The following is a 22,520-nucleotide window of genomic DNA, read 5'->3' on the forward strand; positions in this document are numbered from 1 at the left end:
AACTACTGCAAATCTCGGAATTCCATTCCGACCCCTATATCAAAATCTCACCTATCAACCAAAAAACGCCAAAAATCTAATTTCACCAATTCAAGCCTAAATCTACTCCGGACCTCCAAAACATATTCCGATCACTCTCCTAAGTCCCAAATCACCTCCCAAAGCTGTCCGAACCATCAAAACTAACATATGAGCCCTTTAACACATAAGTCAACATCCGGTTGACTTTTCTCACTTAAGCTTCCTCAAAAGAGACTAAGTGTCTCAAACCTTACCAAATCCTTTCCGAACCTGAGGCAACCAACCCAATCACATATAGAACCGATAAACAAAGAAATGAGAAGCAGAAATGGGAGAAACGGAGAGGTAACTCATGAGACGACTGGCCGGGTCGTCACATCGAGTGGTAAAGTCTTTGTAATAGAGTTATTACAAAGTGGCTTGTGATAGTGTTGTTACAAGTTAGTGAGGGATTAAGAGATTAATTCCTAGGTTACAATAGTTTGTAATCTAAAGTTTTCTCAATAGTGAAGTTAAAATCCTACAAGGGTAGGTTGTGGTTTTTGATCCCGTAAGTTGGGAGTTTTTCATGTAAAACTCCATTGTGTAATTTACTTACTACAGTGTGCGTGTGTTTTGTGGAAACTAATAGAGAACCTGGTTCTCTATATAGTTTGGTGGACCCTTAATTTCTATCAATTAGTATCATTGCGGGTTCTTTCTATCAGGCTAACACCTAAAAATGATCCTCATGGCTGCTCTGCCAAACTTTGAAGAAGGTTAGTCTACCTACAGGCAGCCAGATTCAACGGCCAGTACTATGGATAGTGGAGGACAAGGATGCACGACTGCATCATGGCTGAGACTCAGAGCTTTGGGATATCATCTGCGAAGGACCCTTCATTACTACAAAGACTATTGAAGACCCCACAGTGACAGTTCCTAAGACTGAAAAGGAATATAATGATGCTGACCGCAAGGCTATTAAAAAGAGGTTTTGAGCTAAGAAAATCCTCGTCTGTGGTATTGGACTAGATGAGTACAACAGGATTTCAGCATACCAATCAACTAAGGAGATTTGGGAAGCTCTCCAAACAGCTCATGAAGGGACAACACAGGTAAAGCAGTCCAAGATTGACATGCTGACCACAAAGTATGAGCTTTTCAGAATGAAGGACGATGAGTCCATTCAGGATATGCTCACTTGCTTCACGTCTACATCAATGAGCTTCACTCACTGGGAGAGATCATCCCTAGGAACAAATTTATCAGGAAGATACTTAGTGTATTACCTGGTTCTTGGGAAAGCAAAGTAAATGCCATTACAGAGGCAAAGGATCTTCAGGAGCTGACCATTGATGAATTTGTCGACAATCTCAAAACCTATGAAATGAAGAAGAAGAAGAAGGATAATGAGAGAAGAGAGCCTAAAAAGGAGAAGAACCTGGTCCTTAAGATGGATAGCAATGACTCAGGTGGTGAGGATGCTGGTATTGCCTACCTGACAAAAAGGTTTCAGAAAGTGGTTCGCAGAAATGAAGGCATTCCAAAAAGAGGAAGCTCCAGCAAGATAAAAGGTTATGACCTATGTCATAAGTGCGGCAAGCCAGGACATTTCATCAAGGATTTCCCTCTCCTCAAGCAAGATCAATACAAATACAACACTAATAAAGCAGCTAAGAGGAACCAGGTTCCTAACAAACAATTCAAGAGAAAAGATGCCGCTGATAACGTTGTGAAGCAAACTCTTGCTATATGGGGAGACTCTTCGAGCAAATCTGAAGAAGATGATAATCAAGGTGATAGCTCCATGATGGAAGTGGAAAGTGAAACAACTGAGTATGACTCAATCTTTTCCCTTATTGCAAAATCTGACAATGATGAAGATGACGACGATGATGATGAGGTAAACTTCTTAGATGTTCAAAGAAATCTAAAGTCTTATTCTCTGAAAAAACTTATGTCTTTGGCAAATGTTTTAATTTATATGTGTCATAGTCTTATAAATGATAAAGATGCATTAATTGTGGAATTGGGAGAAGCAAAACAGTTGAGAGATGATCTAGTAGTTGTGGTAGTAGACTTAAAGGAAACCATTGAGAGTCTGAATAAAGAAAAAGATGCCTTAACTAAAAAAATTGCAAATATAGAACATGCGAGAGATGATCTAGTGGTTTTTGTGGTCGATCTAAAAGAGACCATTGAGTGTGTTAAAAAGGAGAAAGAAATTTTAATTGAGAGGGTTTCTAACATTAAGCATCAGAGAGATGACCTATTAGTGGTGGTTGTAGACCTAAAGGAAATAATTGAGGAACTAAAAAGGGAAAGTAGGCCTGGGAACACTCAAAAAGGAAAGGAAGTTGTAAGTGAAGCACACCTTAGGCTTGAAGATGAGTTAAAATCAGTGAAATCTAGTCTGTGTGCAGAGCTTGAGAAAAACAGACAACTTCAGGAAGACCTAGGAAAAGTGAAGAATGACCTAGAAAAATCACTTAAGTGGACCTGGTCCTCTGATGCAATCACTACTATGTATATAAACAGTGGGGGAAACAGGCAGGGAATCGGGTTTCAAAGAGAAAAGACTCCCTACAACCCTCATAGAAAGTATGTTACTGTACTTGATAACTGGCTATGTACTCACAGTGGTAGCACTAGGCACTTTAAGGAAACCTATAAGGCTAAATTTCAATCTCAACAAAAAAATAAAGTTTTTTGCTGAAAAAGTAAATACTGCTAGGGAACCTGGTCCTTCATATAAAAAACGTGTGATGCTTGCTTGGACCAAAAGAGCCCTTATTCACCCCTTTTCTCATTACAAGGGACCCAAAATTTTTTGGGTTCCTAAGTGTAACTCTTAATTTCCTTGTGCAGGTAACAATGAAAGGGAGCAGCCAACAATGGTACATGGATAGCGGCTGCTTGAAGCACATGACTGGAAGTAAAAATGATTTTCTTTCAGTAAAGGCCCTGCAGGGAGGAAGTGTATCCTTTGGAAATGGCAAGAAGGGATACATTCTAGGAGTTGGAAGGATCGGGAAGTCTCTTTCTCACTCTATTGAAAATGTGTACTACGTGAACGGGTTGAAGTACAACTTGCTGAGTGTTTCCCAAATCTGTGACAAGGGAAACAAAGTGGAATTTGTATCCAAGATGTTCACAGTCACAAATATTATGACTGGTGAAGTGGTGTTAGTGGCTAAAAGATATAAAAATATCTACGTTGCTGACTTTGAGTCCTTGCAAAATGGGGATCTTAACTGTCTGAGTGATGTTGATGATAATGCTAAGTTATGGCACAGAAGGACCTGGTTCGTGGTCTGCCTAAGTCAAGCTTCAAGGATTACAAGGTGTGTGATGCATGTGTAAAAAGAAAGCAAGTCAGATCCTCTTTCAATCTCAAAAAGAAAGTTAGTACATCAAGGCCACTTGATCTCCTCCATATGGATCTATGTGGACCTATGAGCGTGCCAAGTAGAGGAGGAAAGGAGTACATATTTGTTATAGTGGACGACTATTCCAGACTTGGGCTCTGTTTCTCAGAACCAAGGATGAAACCTTTCAAGTGTTTGTGGCATTTGTGAAGAAGATCCAGGTGAAGATGAGCCATAATGTAGCATGTATCAGGTTTGAGCATGGGATATAATTTGATAATGCCAAATTCGATGAATTATGTAATGAAAATGGCATCACTCACAATTTTTCAGCTCCAAGAACACCTCAACAAAATGGTGTTGTGGAGAGGAAGAACAAGACTCTTGACATGGCAAGAACAATGTTGATTGACAGTGGCATTGCAAAGGGTTTCTAGGCAGAAGCTATCAACACTGCATGCTACTTGATGAACAGGTGCATAATCTGGTCCCTTCTGAACAAAATGCCATATGAACTGCTGAACAAAAGGAAGCCCAAGCTGACACATTTAAGAACATTTAGCTGTAAATGTTTTGTCCTCAACAATGGCAAGGAAGCACTTGAAAAATTCGATGCCAAAAGTGATGAGGGAATCTTTCTAGGTTATTCATCACAGAGCAAAGCCTACAAAGTATACAACAAAAGAACTCAATGTGTTGAGGAAAGCATACATGTGATCTTCAATGAATATCATGACCCATGTGGAAAGGATTTGAATGATAAGAACGATCAAGATGGAGAACAGTCAAGTATCCACGGTAAAGTCATTGACATGGCAAATAGAAAGGCTGATATGATGAGCCACGTTGAGGAAGCAAATGAGGATGGTACAACCATATCTCCAATTGATGGAGATGAACCTGGTCCCTCAATCACAACAATTGAAGCTGAGAATAGAGTTGTCGATGCCGTCCAAGGTACCCCACATGCTGAGATAAGAAGAAGCCAAGGCTCACAGCCTGAAATACCTGGATCTTCTAACAATGAGATTCAAGTGTCTAACTGGAAGCACAAAAGTTCACACCCTCTTGAAAATATAATCACTTCTCCTGATTCAGGAATTCAAACTAGATCAAAGATAAGAAACTCACTTGCCTTCTCAGCCTTTCTCTCTCAAATAGAGGCCAAAATATCAAGGAAGTATTGAAAGATACATGCCTGATTATAGCTATGCAAGAAGAGCTCTATCAATTTGAGATAAACAGTGTGTGGCACCTGGTTCCACGACTTGCTAACCAAACTGTTATAGGAACCAGATGGGTATTCAAAAATAAACTTGATGAGTTTGGAAGCACAACAAGGAACAAGGCAAGGTTAGTAGTTCAAGGCTACAATCTAGAAGAAGGGATTGACTATGATGAAATGTTTGCTCCAATAGCTCGAATGGAGGCTATTTGAATTCTCATTGCCTTTGCATCTCATATGGAATTCAAGTTGTTCCAAATGGATGTCAAAAGTGCATTTTTGAATGCTGTTGATTTTGTGATGGACTCTCCTGTGTTGGGAACCATTTTGGGTATGCCCGCTGAGGGTTTGTCTTCTGTTCAGGTAATCTGCTCTTCAAACTTTCGAAATGCTATCTTGAAGGATGCAACAATTCAACATGGGGAACGGGTACAAAAGAAGGCCCTCCTTCCAGTGTACCAATTATTATTTGAAATGGTGAACAAGGTCTTCCTCCCTCGTGCTGAGAGAAGGTCCATTACATCTCGAGTAGACCTGGTTCTCATGGAAGCACTGGATGGCTCACAACTATCAACCTGCCCGCCATCATGATAGAACATATGCAGAAGGTAGCAGATTTCAAGGATGGTAATCATGGGCTGCCTTACGGGTTCCTTTTTACTAAGGTGTTTGAGTTCTTCAAAGTCCCTTTGGGACAAGCTAAAGTAGGTACCTGTAAGTAAACCTTCTCCAAGACTACCCTCTAGGAATGTGAATGCATTGAAAAGGTTGTAGGGGTTGGAAACACTTCACCTATCTCCCAGTTGATCAACGCTCAAAATCGTGCCACTGCAGAGATAAGAAAGCTGAAGGCAATGAATGTTATTCTTGAGGGTCAACTAAGTTAGGAGGCACCTAGTTCTAGCAGCTCTCAAAGCACAGAGGTTGCCCGTCTGACCAAGGAAAATACTGACCTCACGAAATAGGTTGAGGACCTGAAAGAGAGACTACTCAACGAGCATGTGTCAGCTAATGCTCGAATGGACATCCTTCTTTGAAATCTTGCCTCTTCATTTGGGCCTTCCCCTTCTAGTGCTCCCTAAACAGTGTTTCCTTCCCAAGTGTCAAGTCCTTAGTGTCCATCTTTTGTTTTAGTTCTGATGATGTTTATGACTGGTAATTTTGTTTTTGCTATTTTTATTTTGTGGATGTGTTTGGAAACAATGGAACTGTTCCCTGCTTAATTATCCAAAATTAATGAAAGTTTCGTCCTTTTGTTATGTATACACCGCTCTTCTGCTCTATTTTTAGTCATGATTGTGTGCACACATGTGGCCTGAGTTAACTATAGCTAGACTTTTTTTTGCTTAAGGCCTGCTACTGATCTTTTTATAATGCCAAATGGGTGGAATAATAATTATGGGGGAACTGGATGGGGAACAGATTTAGGGGGAATACAGGAAATGCAAATGTCATTCTGGTTATTAGGGGTAACTTGAATTATAAGTTTATCATCATCAAAAAAAGGGAAATTGATAGGTTATATGTGTATCCCTGTTATGTTTTGATGATCTAACAAACTTATTGTTAAGAACCAGATAAGGAACCCGATACACATCCTCAAGAACTTAAAGATCAACAAATCTCCAATTGGGGACACAGTTCAACTCTTCAGAGTCAAAGGAACAATAGAGGGAATATATAGCTACATGTTCTCGTGGTGATTGTACAAGTTAACCTTCCCAGCTGTAACGTTGTTGCTTGCATATGCAACAGTGCAAAAATGGTGCAACAGTCAATTTTATGAGGAATGCTCTTTACCTAACTTTCTTACATCACTCAAGTGATGTCACAAATGAATATTTAACATCAAGAAAAGGTTAAATAAAACACTTGCACATTCGAGAATTGATCAAGCATTCTCTCAAGTCATTTCATCAATCTTGCAAGTGACTCTCAAGGGCATCAAGAACAAAGAACAACATAACAACGGACCAGTTCCTTGTATCGAGTTATTACATGTCCTTAATTATGTAGTACCTTTGTTAAAGCACTCTACTTGTAATTCCTACTTAGTTTAGTTAGAAGCATTATGTAGGAAATTTTTGTAAATCATAAACCCTTGTATTTGTGTCTTGGCTAGAGTTAGTTGAGTTGTAAAGTTTTTGTAATAGAGTTATTACAAAGTGGCTTGTAATAATGTTGTTACAAGTTAGTGAGGGATTAAGAGGTTAATTCCTAGTGTTACAATAGTTTGTAATCCAAAGTTTGCTTAGTAGTGAAGTTGAAATCCTACAAGGGTGGGTCGTAATTTTTGATCCCGTGAGCTAGGTATTTTCCACGTAAAACTCCATTGTGTCATTTACTTACTGTAGTGTGTGTGTGTGTTCAGTGGGAACTAATAGAGAACCTGGTTCTCTATATAGTTTGATGGACTCTTAATTTCTATCAGATACTATTCGGACAACATTATTAGTAATAAAATAGGGATGAAAAAGCCTATATTTGAGAAAAAGACTATTTGTAGCGGAATAACGATGGTTAACTAATCCATCACACATACAAAATAAATAGAGAAGAAGAAATAAAACAAGAACTTAATGGAGTTCGATCGAGCCTATATTCTCGGGGTAGAAGGAAAGTGAATTTAGTTTTCTACCACGAATGAAAAGAATAGTAGAAGACGCTCTTTGACTCTTTGGGCACACCCATTGTATCCCCCATTACAATCTCTTTAAATACCTCAAATGCAATTTTTGAATCTATAGCCTATGCCCTTTATGGTCAATGAGTCTCAAACAATAACAAAGCTCGGATTTGCCTTGTGCAATCGAACAAATTAACTTTATGCATCTTGCAGGATTTCTCGTGGATCGCACATGTGACCGCGTTAATTTTGCACAAGCCTCAAAAATTCCTTTGCTATCTTATGTGAGCAAACAAACTTCTCACGAGTTTTCGAAAGTTGAGTTATAATTCAAATTTACCAGAATTTAACACACAAAAGTAATCAATATTCAATTAGGAGTCATGATTAGTGGTGGAAAAATGAATAAAAGATAATAATTATCCGTTTAAAAATAGGTTGGATAATAAACTTTTTAAGAACGGGTCAAATATGAATAAGAACCATATTATCCACTTAGAAAATGGATAAGCAATGGATAATCAATAGATAACTAAAGGGTTTAACTTTTCATTTGTAAAGCCTCAAATTGGGAGTTCCTCAAGTTTGAGAGACTAGGAATTCTTCCATTTTTTATCCGTATTAAATATGAATCGGGTCGGATAATTTATCCACTTTTGCATTACCCGTTTTCGACTCGTCTCATACCCGACCCGCCCGCTCGTTTGCCACCCCTGATCATTGTATTATTATTTGAGTACTATAACCTATATGTAGAGGTGGATACAGGATTTAGAGGCTATGGGTGCCATAAATTTTGAACGATCAGATTTCATCCATTGAAGAATGGTTTGAAAGGAGAAATGTCGTTCATTCTCATTAACTGATATAGGAGCTTTGTATAGATATTTATAACTAACTAGCAACTAATTTGTTAATATTATGCTAAATAACTAATGTATACCTCTAACTTCTAACATGTACAAATTGACCCCTATACTAACTAATGTATATACACGACACTCTAACACTCCCCTCAAGCTGAAGGGTGTAAAATATTTAACACTCCAAGCTTGCCAAGTAAGTAGTGAGGATGTCCTAAGCTCAGTGCTTGATCTTCTCTCGGATTAAATGATAGTCAATTTCGATATGCATGGTGCTCTCATGAAATATGAGGTTTGCTGCAATTTGCATTGCAGCTTTACCGTCAGAATAAAGAGAAACTTGCTTTTGTAATGTGATTCCTAATTCATGGAAGAGTCCAGTAAGCCACACAATTTCTGAAACTGCAGATGCCATACTCTTATACTCTACTTCAGCACTACTCCTCGACATTGTATGTTGTTTCTTTGATTTCTAAGAAATCAAAGAGTTTCCAAACTTCACTACATAGCCACTAACTGATCTTCTAGTGATAGGGCAGGCTGCCTAGTCTGAATCACAAAATCCCAACAGTGTGTCTTTGGGTTCCTTATGCATCAGAACTCCCATGCCAGGTGTTGCCTTCAAATACCTAACCATACTAATAGCTGCATCCATGTGAAATTTCTTTGGAGCTTTCATGAACTGACTAAGAGTCTGTATAACATAGTTTATGTCTGGTTGAGTGACTGTTAGATATAAGAGCTTGCCTATGAGCTTTTGATATCATGTGACATCCACCATAGGATCATCTACCTGCATTCCAACTCCTTTATCATATTGTTGTCGCGCCCCCTTTTTCTAGAGTGAAATCGGGTTTATGACATTTGGGAAGACAACTCGTTCCCTTTTGGGAATTGGGTTTGAATTGAAAAGTTGCCACCTAATGATTTTAGTGCATTAGGACACTAAGGAAGGTTCGATTTGAACAACCAAAGATTGGGTAAGGGATTGAAATTATCCCAAGGAGAAGGTATTAGGCACCCCTTAGGATCCACTAATATGGTTCCCGGCCAAGCTATTGTTGTGACTTAAGTGCAAATAATACATAGACAAATAAAGACTTCAAATAAGAGGGGATTTTCATGTAATGGTTGCAAGAAAAAGGAACTAAAAGGAGTTGATTTTCTTAAAAGAAATGGTTAAAAAGAGATTTAAGAGAAACGAAGAGAACAAAGGGAAGGGGGGTCCTAGGTTTATTAATAATGGATCACCCCACACAACACCCGGTAATCACTCCTCAATGAGGGGCTACACGAGATGTTATCGCGTGGTCATCATATCCATATCTACCCTTTCTCACCCCGTTGAAGTATTAAAGCGTGGAATGGTCTCGTTTACTTATTGCATGCTATTACCCGCCCCAATCTTATCAGTCCCGGAGGCATTTAGGACTACTAATCCTAAAGGGAAGGGATATTGGGCTTATTTGTGATTTCAAAAGGTAAAAATACTAAGGCGACAAACAAAACATATATGGAAAGTATGGGGAAGCATATAAACAAATGAAAAGGCTCAAACAAACCTCCTTTAAGCAGAGAAAAGCAAGTAGTTAGCATGACTTACACGTACTATTTAGGGTCAGATTAAGCTTAAAGAATCGAGGTAGACTGTTTTATTACATAGTTCAGATAAGAAGCCCGAGTCATGCCTGCCTGCTAGTTGTAGCATATAAAATCTGCTTTAGTTTATAAACTGTCATATGGCTTGCCTAAGTGTTAGACGAAAACCCTATAGGCATGATATCTATTGATTCCAGAAACAATGAAGTAAACATGAATACCTACTGATTAAAAAAAATCGTTTGTTATTAAAGAAAGGCGAGTTTTAGCAAAAGAGCACAAGTCATTGTGACTGGTTTTAGACTCATAAGAGAGTGAAGCGATTCGGATTTGATTAAAGCTCCTATAGGCATGCTTTCTATGTGTTGTCGATTTTGGACACTTTTATAAACATAGTAAAAAATGCAGAAATCCTATAGGCATGACATCTAAATGTTGAACTTCGTTTAAGCCTATGAACATGATATCTAAATACAATTAGTTATTTAAGCCCTATAAACAGGTTTGCCTAGTGACAAATGCATATGCAGGATTCAGATTTCCAGTTAACTATGAGCATGGTATCTATATGAGAGATGCAGAAATTTAACTATAGGTAGGATATCCATATGAATGCAGAATTTCAGAAACATATGGGCAGGATATCTATATGTGTGTAGAATTCCTTATGGACATGGTATCTATACATGAGAATGCAGTAATCCTTAGAGACATGGTATCTATATGAGAATACAGAAACTCTTATAGACATGGTATCTATATAGGAATGCAAGATTCCTATAGACATGGTATCTATATGAGAATGCAGAAATCCATAAACTCCTATAGGCAGGTTATCTACCCCTTTTTGCATACATAATTAACCCTCCATTTCCATTAACCATCCCCGAGAGTTTTATTACAAAGTTATTACAACCCAGAAAAGTAAAGCAAGGAAAATACATCAAAAATTAGAAAGTACAACCAAGGAGAGCCTGATTCAGACTTCCTGTCTGAAGTATGAAGTAAACCAACTCCAAGAGGTCATATTTCAAAGTCTTTCTCCCATTTGGGATGTGTCAGAGTTCCTTAAGAGTCTCATATGAACTCCGGGCAGTGCTTACACCTAAATGTATCACGGATTAAGCCATAGTGCAGTGTGGAAGGGCCAGCCCTCAGGTGTCCAAGTTCAGAGGGAACTCAAGGTCCCAAGGCAAGGCTCACAAGAGGAGGGCAGAACTTAACGACTAAGAGAGAGTGCAAGTGCAGAAGTGAAATTCTGAAAGGGGAAAGGGAAAAGGGAATAACTTAAAATTAGTGCACATAGGGGTATAGGGGAGTGGGGGAATTTGCAAGAATATAAGAAGAGCAGGATGATGGGCATACCCAGCAATGGGATATGCTGGCACACCCTCCAGCCTGTTTAGAGGTTAAGACCTCATTGGTTCAAAACTCAGTTCATGGACAACAACTCATATTGCCATGCCCTAAGTCACCACTCACAAACACATGGGGGTAATTGGGATAAGGAGCAAAGATTCACAACAGGAACATGCAGTAGAACATAGGCATACTAAGCTAAATGTCAAACTCTACATAAAACAATAAAGTAGACATGGATACAAAGACTGTAAGTAAACACATTGGTGATGCTAAAACTTAAATTAGGACATACTAGTTTCAAAGAAATAAGTAGAAAAAGCAGTAGTCTTGTAAAAGCCAGAGTGCAAACAGGAAGACAGAATACTATAAGTGTGAGTTCAAAAGAGATTGTGAAATTGTGAAGTCTGAAGTGTGTGTTTGTGAAAAGGGTCGTGCCTTTTATAGTGTAGAACGCATGTAGAAATAAGGTAAGAAAATAGTTTGAAAACTGATTGTCAATCAATTACACAAGGCTTCCCTTAATTAAGGGATTCAGATTCAAAACGAGTAAAACCATTTAAGGAAAGGAATTGAATAAACACTTTGTGTAAAGCATGCAATTGAAGGCAAATACATAAAGGTTATTTAAGGACAGGGTTTTGACAGTACACGGTTTGTGCAAATAAGGTAAGGGAGTCAATTAATAGCCAGTAAATCACAAGGTCTGAGATTTGGTATGAATAAACCAAGTCAGCAAAGATGAAGAAGGGTTTTACTTAGGCCGAGTAATAGGGAGAATCAGCAAACAATGGAAAGAAATCAATCAAGTCATATTCAGAAGGAAGTTTGAACTAATTGCAAATTTGAAAACCATTTTAGAGGGAAATTCATCATATATAAGGAGAATATGAACATGTTAAGCATGAAAAAGACTGTGGTGTCATTGCAAAATCAATAGAAAAATCCAGTGAAGAAAGAGTTTTAGAAGAATTTAGCCAAAAGACAGAATCATATGCAAACACGGATGTTCAAACTCGGTTCAAAGACTTGAAGTTGGTCTGAAAGAGTTAGGGGTTCTGAAATAAAAACTCTAGTTCAATTAAATCACATAATCAAACTTGGCAGAACCCCCGAATTCTAGGGTTTCCACCTTGAATCAAGTACAGAGATGAGAAAGCAAGTAATCGAAACAGGCTCAGAGGTTTCAGTTCTATGAAACCTCTTGCATGTTTTATTCAGCAGCAGAAACTCATGAGAAAACAATGATAGCAAGTATCACGCATAACACAGTAGCAGAATTCAAAGAAAAATAGAGTAGAAGACGCTAATACGAAACATAATAGAAAAGACTAATAAGAACAATAGAAGAAGCATGCTAAGAAATTTTAGAAGAAACTTTAAACAGAGCTCAGTAAAAGGAACTTAATAAGGAAACTTAAGAACTTAGTAAGAAAATATTGTAGGAGAAATATGTCAGAACACAGTAGAGAAAATATATAGTAGAGAAGCATGCGAGAACACAGTATAGGAAAATACAGCAGCAGAAGCACGTAAGAACACGGTAGAAGAAAATACAAGAACCCAGTAGAAGCAAATACACATAAAAGAAAAAAGAAAGTTAGAAAACACTTAAATACTTTTAGAAAACCCTAGATCGAAAAAGAAAGATTTTGAAAGTAGTTTTTGAAAGAAAAGTCAGGAAAACGTTTAAGACCTTAAGGAAAGTTGATACACAACAGATCTAAAGGAATCGGAGAAAACCTCGAAGGGTTAGGGTTTCAGAAGAACCCAAGAAATGAGAAAGGCTTTGAAAGGTCACCGATTTGAGTCTCAGAGATCAGAATCGGGCTCAAAACACCATGGTACGCCGGAGCAAGGCCGGCGATGACTCTGGAACCTTGAATCGACAGAGGTTTGGGTGCAAACCTTCGAGGCCTGGTCTTAAATCTTCAGGTATCAGGTGTGTAAGAGCAAGGGAAGGTGAGTATAGGGCCCTCACAGCTTGGGAAGCCATGGTTTCCGGTGGGTTTCGAGGTGGAAGATGGTGAGAGGCAGCTAGGGTTAGGGAAGGTTCGATAGAGTTTGAGAGAGGAGAGGGGTATCAGAGGCAGCGGGTGAATGAAAATGATTTTAGGGTTGGGGTGTTTGTGAATTAAAAAGGGAAAGGGGGAATTGTGGCCGTTGATCAAAATGATCAACGACCTGGATCAAAAGGGGAGTCGGGCGGGTTGAATTAAATGGGCCAAGGGTCGGGTAATTTGAAATTGCAATTGGGTTCAATTGGGGGGGGGGGTGATTTGGGCTACAATTAAAATGAAAAAGGGCTAGTATTTAAATAGCCACTTTTACCCTTTTCATTTTATAAAAAATAGTAAATAATTTCTGAAAATAAATTAAGGTACTAAATTAATTAACAACATATAAATATTAAATTAAAAATACTGGAATCAATTTTGTAATTATAAATGCAATTAAATCTTACAATAGGCTAAAATTGCAATTATATGCAATTCAGCTTTAAAAATACTAAATGAATTTGTAAAAATGTGTAAAAATTACATTAGCTATATTTTGGTATAAATATGTGAATAAAATAAGTTGATCACCAAAATAATAATTTGAGGAATAATTATTGGTTTTTGTACTGCTAAAATAGGGCAATAAATTAATTTAAAAATCTTTAAAAAAATTAGGAAAAATACTAAAATATTTGGACACACTTATATATGCATACATATGCTATTTTGAAAGTATTTGCATGTAAAAATATACAGAAAAAAATTGGGTATCAACAACTGCACTAAAGTTAGTTTTTGATTGATCTCCAATGGTGTAACTGCATGCTTTCCTCCACTCAATCCTAACTCAATTTTCAACTCCAAAGTATATATTTTTTGATTTAATAGAATGCCCCGTTGTGATCTCAAAAGTTCTATTTCTAGGAAGTATCTCAATTCACCTAGATCTTTAACTTTGAATTGCCGATGCATAACTTTCTTGGCCTCATCAATCATGGTACTGCTGCTACCCGTAATGAGTAGGTCATCAATACATATAAGAATTATGATAATGTTATTTCCAAATCTCTTTGTGAACATGGAGTAATCAAAAGCACTTTGGTGAAAACCTGCACTTAATAGTGCTTCTATGAGCTTCAGGTTCCACTACCTTGAAGCTTGCTTAAGTCCATATAAGGACTTTAGTAATTTGCATATCTTTGTCCCCCCTACTTTTGAAACCCCTGTGGCAAATCCATGTATACTTCTTCATGCAGATCTCCTTGAAGAAATGTGTTAAACACATCCATTTGATGAAGTTTCCAATCTCTAGAAGCTGCAATAGCTATGACAGACCTCACTGTCATGCCCCAACCTCGGGAGGTGTGACCGGCACTCAATCGAGTAAACCCAACTGAGCAAGCCTTATCAAACACTTCCTACCCAAGTCGATACGAATAAGGAATCCATGCTTTCATTAATTTATTTAGGCGAGGAAAGATAGTGCATTCTGCAATGTTAGTTCATTTTAAATCACAACATTAAATCGTCGATAAGTTCCAAGATTCCATAAAAATACAGAAAAGTGAGAATTAGAATTACATCATAGTTCGTAGACCCATCCAATGCCCGTACATAACTCACACATATGTCTACGGAGCTTCTAAGGACGTAAAAGACCAGTATGACAATACCGGCAATAAGGCCTCCGCTATACGTCAAAAGTAGAAGTCTACAACAAAAGATGTGCAATATAACCCCTTGAAGGAGAAAGGGGCTCACCAAGACTTCGAGAAGAAGGTACTCCGCTACGCGCGATCGACACTATCTGCAATGGAGCCACCTACATTCATTTAAAAATATAGCACCCCCGGCAAAAGGGACGTTAGTACCATGGAATAGTACTAGTATGTATAACTAGATACCATCTAGTTAGAAAGAACTTTCATACCAAACATAAAGAAATCACAATTATAACTCAATAACTTTAAACAATCACAACATTATCAATGTAGAAGAATCATGCAATTTTTCACATTATGTTTCCATAGCCTTTAGTTTGGGACATTTCATACTGTTCATCCTTGTTCGCTATACCACCGCTAGCTTGAGCGGAGCCCGATCTCGACCCGATCGGCTAGGTTGCCTCATTTGAGACATACACTTCAATCACAATCTCACTTCCCTTTTTATTCGGGGTTCAATATCAACATATTACCACCATGTGTGTGGCATGGCGTCCGATCTCGACCCGATCGGCTAGGCCACCTTGCCAAGGCGTTTCCCTTTCCATCAATCATCTCAATTCAATCTTTGTTTCACATATATCATTCCATAGGCACTTGGGGCCACAACTATCACGTCATATATTTGGCACTAGGCCATATTTCACATCATTACCAATTTCAATGTTGAATTTGTAATTTAGGATAATAAGTGCACACAAGAGCAATTAAAATTTTAGGCATAGAGGAGACTTCACATAGATGGCACAACATATGCAGCTTCAATTTCAATTTAAGGTCAAAGCATTTCAATTCATGATTCATAATCCTTGCCCCTTTTCGAGTTATTAAGAATGACATATTGATATATTGAGACACACTTTCCACGCATATAAGGTTGCAACACTAGTTCAAGTGAAATAACAATCAATACAACAATTTAATTTTAATCTTACCATATTCACACAACCACCGATAAAGCTCAATTTCTAAAAAATGGGGTTGTAGCTATACATACCTCAATAAAACTTTCCTTAATTCTTACAAAATTTCGGGACTCTTAGCACTTCAATCTATAGTATAAGACTTACAAATCGAACCAAGAATTAGTGATATGGTTAAGATTTTAGCTCGTTCAGGTATACTATCAAGCACCAAGTGAGCATGGTGATCTTAGATCCCTTTTTGAAAGAGATTTCATCAATGTTATACTTCAATTGTTGTCTCCTTAGTTCTCATCCTCCCCATACCCTATTATACCTTATGCATGCAAGATTATTAGCCATTTTTTCCCAAGAACTTGATTGTTAATCACTTATTTTAAATAGAAAGTTCAAAATTACAGATTATGGAACAAGTTCTTACCTTTTTAGGGTGAAGACCTAGGAACTCTCTTGACAATCTTCAAGATTTTGGGGTGAGAGTTGGGTGGGGATTAGATGAAGGTCACTCCCTCTATCTCTAGAACTTCTTTTCTCACTCTATCTTTAGTAAAAATAACATAGAGAAGGTCAGACAGGGTGTTTTTAATGGGATGAGGTCGGGTTTTAAAATTAGAAAATAGGAGCCCTAACTCAGATCTGCGATCGCATATCTGACATGCGGCCCGCAAAATGGACCGCAAAAATGGTCCCAAAACTTGGACACACTGCCCAGGTATGCGACGGAAATGCGGTCCGCATACTCGTTCTGCGGTCGCATAATGCACCGCAGAACTTCCTTCACAAAAATTTCGAGGGAACTATGCGATGACTATGCAGCCCGCATATTGATTATGCGATCGCATAATTGGCCGCATAGTTAACCTCAAATTGACCAACACACTGATTGGTTCTACGGCGACTATGCGGTCTGCATACCTATTATGCGACCGCAGAATCGCACATTTTCTGGAAAACTTAATTTCTTAACTTTCTAACGCACAGATCAATCCAAAAGGTCCGAACCGCGGTGAGATTGAATTTAATGAATTTCTAACAAATGATCCTAACTTGGAACCACAAGACTCGGGTTTTTGAGAAGAAATTTCACGGGCCTTACACTCACAGTCACCATTTTGGCAACTGAGGAGAATGTCTCATGATAATCCAAATGTTCTTATTGATTGTATCCCTTTGCTACAAGACTTTCCTTGAATCTTTCTACTTCTTCATTTGACTTATAATTGATCTTATACACCCACTTAGAACCATTTGTAAATTTCCCAGCAGGTAAAGTAACTACCTCCTAAGTCCTGTTATCCTCCAAAGCCTATACTACTTGTTGCATTGCCTTTATCTACCTCTTGTCTTTTACTATTTTTTTAATGAATGTGGCTCCTTCATCACTAAAAAAGCATGCAAGTAATCTCTGTACTTTTGAATCATATTATCATAATATAAGTAGTGGGAAAGAGAATAGGCACACTATGAGGAATCTGGCTTCATTGTAACATAATCTTGCATCCATATAGGTGGTTGTTTGGCTCTAGTGGACTACCTAATGTCTGCAGTAGAGGGTCCATCAAATGTTGGAACTCCTTGCAAGGTAGGAACAACCATATTCTCTTCAGCAGAGATTGTTGATTCCTTAGCTAAGCTTTCAAGTACTGAGGTTACCAGCTCCCCTTCCAGCTGTTCTAGAGTTTCTTCTTCCCTTTCACTATTTGCAAGTTGGTCTACTGGATTCTCAAATGCACGCTCTACGTGCATTTCAGTTGCATGTTCTTCAGAGTTGTTGGCTTCTCCAATAGGTCTGTTAGCCTACTGTAGACATAGAAAATCCTCTTAGTTCTGCATCACTGTGTCTGGATTGATCTGCAGCTGTGATTTTTTGAAGAAAAAAATAGATTCTCTAAAGATGACATCTTTGCTGATAAATAAATAGTTAGTTTCCAAATCAAGTAGCCTATATCCCTTTTGTGTCGAACAGTATCCTAAACGGACTGCTTTCTTGGCCCTAGGTGCAAATTTATCCTCCTTCACTAAGTTTGTAGCATAGCACAAGCAACCAAAAACTCTTCAATGAGCAAGTGATGGTTTTTTTTGTGCAACAGTTCATATGGGTTTTGCCACTCAATACTTTAGAAGGTAACCTATTTATGATGTAAACAACAATCTGCACACACTCACCCCAAAATCTTTTTGGTAAATTTTCTTGAAACTTTAATTCCCTTGCAGTATCTAATATATGTCTATGATTTCTCTCTACAACTCTATTTTATTGTGAAGTGTAGGCACAACTACTCTGATGAATTACTCCCTGATCTTGAAGAATGGTGTTCCATTGGTTGTTAAAGAATTCAGTTCCATTGTCTGTTCTAATCACTTTAACAGAGGTATCAAACTGATTCTTAACCATGCACATAAACTGTTTTAAAAATACAATGATCTCACTCTTCAATTACATTAGAAATATCTAAGTTGCCCTTGAGTAGTTATTTACAACAGTAAGAAAGTAATATTTCCCATAATGAGTTGACATTCTATATGGCCTCCAAACATCCATATATATACAAGTTGAAATGCTCTAGTTCACTTCTGTTCACTATTAAGAAAAGCAAGCCTAGATTGCTTTGCCATAGGGCATACAGAACATTTATTATGTAAGCTAAGGTCTACTTTATTCTTCAAAATTGGAATGTGCTGCAAGACTGGTGTTGAAGCATGTCTCAACCTCATGTTCCATAACCATCTTGAATCTCCTGCTCTACCTTCATTTCTAACTGCTACTACTATTTGTTTTACTCCTTCTCCTTTTAGCAAGTACAACCCTTCACTTTCCTTACCAGTCCCTCTCACCTTATCATTGTAGAGGTCCTGAAAGATACACAATTCAGGCAAGAAAATGGCAGCACACAATATATCTCTTGTTAACTTTGACACTGACATCAAGTTAAACTTGAAATCTGGTATATGAAGAACATTTTTCACTATGTTGTCAGCTGATATCTGTGAATTACCAATGAGTAATATCAATACTAGTTCCATTAGGCAGTTTTACTGAATCCCTTTTATGTTTGGCAATACTTTGAATATTACTTAAGAGGTTCAAGGTAGAAGCTATGTGGTGTGTAGCTCTCGAATCAATAATCCACTCATCTGAATGCATATCTATAGAAAGTGAACAAATTGTACCTGCCATGTTAGTTGTGTCTGCACTATGACATTACTGATTTCCTCTTTGTTAAGTAAGCTCATAATCTGTTGATATTGGGCTTCAGTGAAGAAGTAGTCACCACCCCTGCTTTGCAAGTTCCCTATTGGTGGTGGCCCTTCTACATTATTGGCTGTCATAGGGCTTCCTCTTGGTTGATATCATCTCCTCACTTTGAAATCATCTGGATACCCAATAATTTTGAAGCAATTCTCCTTAGTGTGTCCTTTTATTTTACAATGCTCACACTATAAAACTATTTTTTTTCCACAATAGCCTTTCCCTCTTCCTGCTTGCATAGCCAAAGGATCCAGCTTTTCTGTTACTAAAAGATTTCCCATGGCTTGTTGACTTTCATCTTGAGAATTCAGTGCATGTGCCTGATTAAGAGTTGGTTTATTAGTCTTTATCAGAATCTGCCTGCCTGCTTGATCATATATGTCATTCAGCTCATTTAGGAACTGCATTAATCATTGTTGATGCAGATGTATAGTGTGTTCCTCTGCCCTTTCACAGCCACAACCTTGTGAAGGTACTAACACATCGTACTCTGCCCAAAGCTCTTTCAGCTTAGTAAAATAAACATCAACAGAGTCAGTTCCTTATGATAACCTTGAAATTGCTCTGTGTATTTGGAAAATCCTCACTCGATTCACTTTATCAAATCGCTCTTTAAGGTCTTCCCATACAACATGCACATCAAACGCGTAAATGATTCCATTGACAAGATCCTTTGAAACCGAGTTCATGATCCAAGAATGCACTATTGCCTTGCAGGTCTCATGTTCTTCATGGAGATCATCCTCTAACATCTCCTTTTTGCAATCTCCTATGATGAACCCTAATTTTCGCTTAGCCTTTAGAGCTAGCTTCATCGATCTGCTCCACAGTCCATAATTTTCAGAGCCTGTGAGCTGAATTGAAACTAACACCAAGGCCGGTATGTCCAAAGATTGAATAAACAATGGATGTGTATGATTAATCTTCTCCGTCACCATTGACGATCAATTCGAGGCAACAATTAAGCTAACAAATAATAAGAGGAGAAATTGTGACTTAATCAAAATCTCTCTGTAAAAATCAGCTTTACCTAATGAATTGAACGAGAACTTTGTGGATCGATCTTCTCCATTCTGATACCATGTCAGATTTCAGCCATTGAAAAATTCTTTGAAAGAAGAGATGTCGTTCATTCTCATTAACTGAAAATAGGAGCTTTGTACATATATTTAAAACTAACTAGCAACTAATCTGTTAATACTATGCTAAATAACTAATGTATACCTCTAACTTCTAATTGTATAAATTGACCCCTATACTAACTAATGTATACACACATCACTCCAACATGAACATAGCCATGTTACAATTTACATTGTTTAAATAGGGTATAAGATATTTAATCAGTTTGATTTATTTGAATTTTGGTTCAGGTTATTCGTCTTTGAGGTTAATATAGATAAATCGATCGAGCAGAAAAATATATAATAGTTATGATATCTTGGAAAAAAAAGCATAAGATTCAACTGAATTATGTATTTTGTACAAGAAAAAAGGCTTGTTATCAATTTATATTTAGATACTCAAGGCAAAAACTATACTGATTAATAAGCACTCTAAACATTATAACAGAAGTAAGTTTATGAATATTATTCAATTTACTATTTTTATGAAAATTAACTTACTCAATATGATATATAATTGTCCTACTTTAGAGCAATTTGACAACAAAATAAACTTTCATCCTTGATTAGAATAGTAACTTATTCAAGAATTTCTATTTTTTTTTTTGGTTTCAAGAAATAGATTTTCCGGAGTTGTACTCCTGAATTAATTTTTTATCATCTATTCATTAATCATGGAGGAGTTGGAAAAGCACAATAATGGAGATTTTTCTTGACAAGGAAAAGATATATTTGTGAAATTATGTTTAATGTTTAAAGGAAAAAAGGAGAAGAAATTTCAAAATAAACTAATAAAATCAAAGAAAATAACAACTTGAACTAGTAATAAACAAAAAAGAGCAATTAAGGAAAGAGAAAGAAGAAACAAAGAAGTAAACCTCATCGATCTCATGCCATTAGGGTGGAAATGATAGTGTCTTGCTAGTGACACCTTGAACCATTTTGGTACTAGGGGTGTCACTTATATTATTTGTAAACATTTCTTCTATATATACATGCATGTATACATACTATTATATAATCTCGCTTAAAGTTTGCGGGCGGCGTATCACCCCGTCTCTTACACATAGATCCGCACCAGCCTACAGGTAAAGAGTGAGACGAAAGGAGAGAGAGAGAGGGGAGTAATGTGCTGCATAATATTTCCAAAAGTGTCAATCTAGAATTTATAAATTGAAGGGATAATTAAAAATTCTGAAAGGATCTAGAGTAATGAGACATATAGGTATTTAAAATAAACTTCGAAGGGGGAACAGGTGGGGATTAATTGACCTACTAGGCATTGCGAAAATGACATAGTATCATTTAATACAAATTTGCACATTTTCCGAGAGATGATTTCCAAAATTGACTAATTCTTTTGGTCCCAAAACGATAGAATATCTATATCTTATGATTTTGTTTGGTTTAGTCTATTACTTCTTTTTATTGAAGTTTATAAACGAAATCGACCTTACTGTAACCTACAAAAGGAAAGTATTTTAGCACCAACATGAGATCGTGCACTTGTCTACGATCCCATTGCTTTTTATAAAACATAAATAAATAAATAAATAAATAAATAAATAAATAAATAAATAAATAAATAAAACCAAAACTGGAAAAATGAATTTAATACGATATAATTGATAACCATAACTAAGCAAACCAATTACGTAAATCACAAGAATGTTACTCTTCCTAGCTTAATTTTTTTTACCAAATCTTGTGTTGGTTAATTGTTGTTTCACATTTCTTTATTATTAAAATGAATTTTAGTAAAAAAGTTTTTGATGAAGTAAAGTACATTTGAGAAGGAAAAACAAATTTCATTAGTATATATAAAACCTATTTAATAGAATAAAAAAAAACTAATAATTGGGAAATTTTAACGTGCATCCCAACCATTTTTGTTGGGACGCCCCCAACCAAAAAGGCAAAGATTGAGTTCAGAATATGAGCCACGTTTATCGACGATCCAACTGAATCCCCATCAGAAAATTATATATTTGGATATAAATGAAAGATCTTTTTATGTATATACATATCAATAGTTGAATTCCTTTGACACAAGAGAGCATTTATTCCGGCTTTTGTCACTGTGTGCGCTAATCATTTTTGTCTAGTGCCTAATGCCTACCAAAGAGGCAAAAGTTGAGCTAACAATATGAGGCCGATCCAGTGATATTTGATACACCTTCAGCTTTTATTTAGAATTTAGACAATTTAATACTCTTATATAAATATTAAAGATTGAATCGAAGGTCTATCGAAAACAACATCTGTACCTCCTAAGGTAGGGGTAAGATATGCGTGCACACTATTTGTTATTGTATATAAACATTAAAGATTCATAAACAATTAACTTAGAACCTATGAAATCAATCACCAAGTCGTAATAATCTATTCGATATATTCAAAAAAGAGAAATATTGGAGAGAATATATAGAGAGCACATTGGGAAATGATACAAACAC

General features: G+C 36.9%; 2 protein-coding genes across 2 annotated transcripts; one reads left to right on the forward strand and one right to left on the reverse strand.

The window, feature by feature from the left end:
* Positions 1-742: 742 nt before the first annotated feature.
* On the forward strand, positions 743-3,808 carry LOC138883473 (intracellular protein transport protein USO1-like). Its single transcript, XM_070164162.1, has 5 exons — positions 743-779; positions 1,194-2,614; positions 2,872-3,347; positions 3,541-3,617; positions 3,705-3,808. The coding sequence occupies exons 1-5, from the start codon at positions 743-745 to the stop codon at positions 3,806-3,808; spliced, it is 2,115 nt and encodes a 704-aa protein (XP_070020263.1).
* A 15,320-nt stretch (positions 3,809-19,128) lies between these two features.
* LOC138883474 (uncharacterized) lies at positions 19,129-19,878 on the reverse strand. The gene is made up of 2 exons (XM_070164163.1): positions 19,537-19,878; positions 19,129-19,341 (listed from the first exon to the last, which is right to left on the reverse strand). Exons 1-2 carry the CDS (start codon positions 19,876-19,878, stop codon positions 19,129-19,131), a joined length of 555 nt encoding a protein of 184 aa, XP_070020264.1.
* Between the last annotated feature and the right edge of the window lie 2,642 nt (positions 19,879-22,520).

The sequence above is a fragment of the Nicotiana sylvestris genome, chromosome 12, assembly GCF_000393655.2.
Source record: "Nicotiana sylvestris chromosome 12, ASM39365v2, whole genome shotgun sequence".
Lineage (NCBI taxonomy): Eukaryota > Viridiplantae > Streptophyta > Magnoliopsida > Solanales > Solanaceae > Nicotiana > Nicotiana sylvestris.

Excerpts from the sequence above, each read along its gene's own strand:
- LOC138883473 (XM_070164162.1), top strand. The coding sequence starts at position 743 with ATGATCCTCATGGCTGCTCTGCCAAACTTTGAAGAAG. Across the intron at positions 3,348-3,540 it reads CAAGCTTCAAGGATTACAAG|AACCAAGGATGAAACCTTTC; the intron begins GTGTGTGATGCA and ends TCTGTTTCTCAG. Across the intron at positions 3,618-3,704 it reads GATGAGCCATAATGTAGCAT|CTCCAAGAACACCTCAACAA; the intron begins GTATCAGGTTTG and ends ACAATTTTTCAG.
- LOC138883474 (XM_070164163.1), bottom strand. The coding sequence starts at position 19,878 with ATGGTGACGGAGAAGATTAATCATACACATCCATTGTTTATTCAATCT. Across the intron at positions 19,342-19,536 it reads TTAAAGAGCGATTTGATAAA|TTCCTAAATGAGCTGAATGA; the intron begins GTGAATCGAGTG and ends TGATTAATGCAG.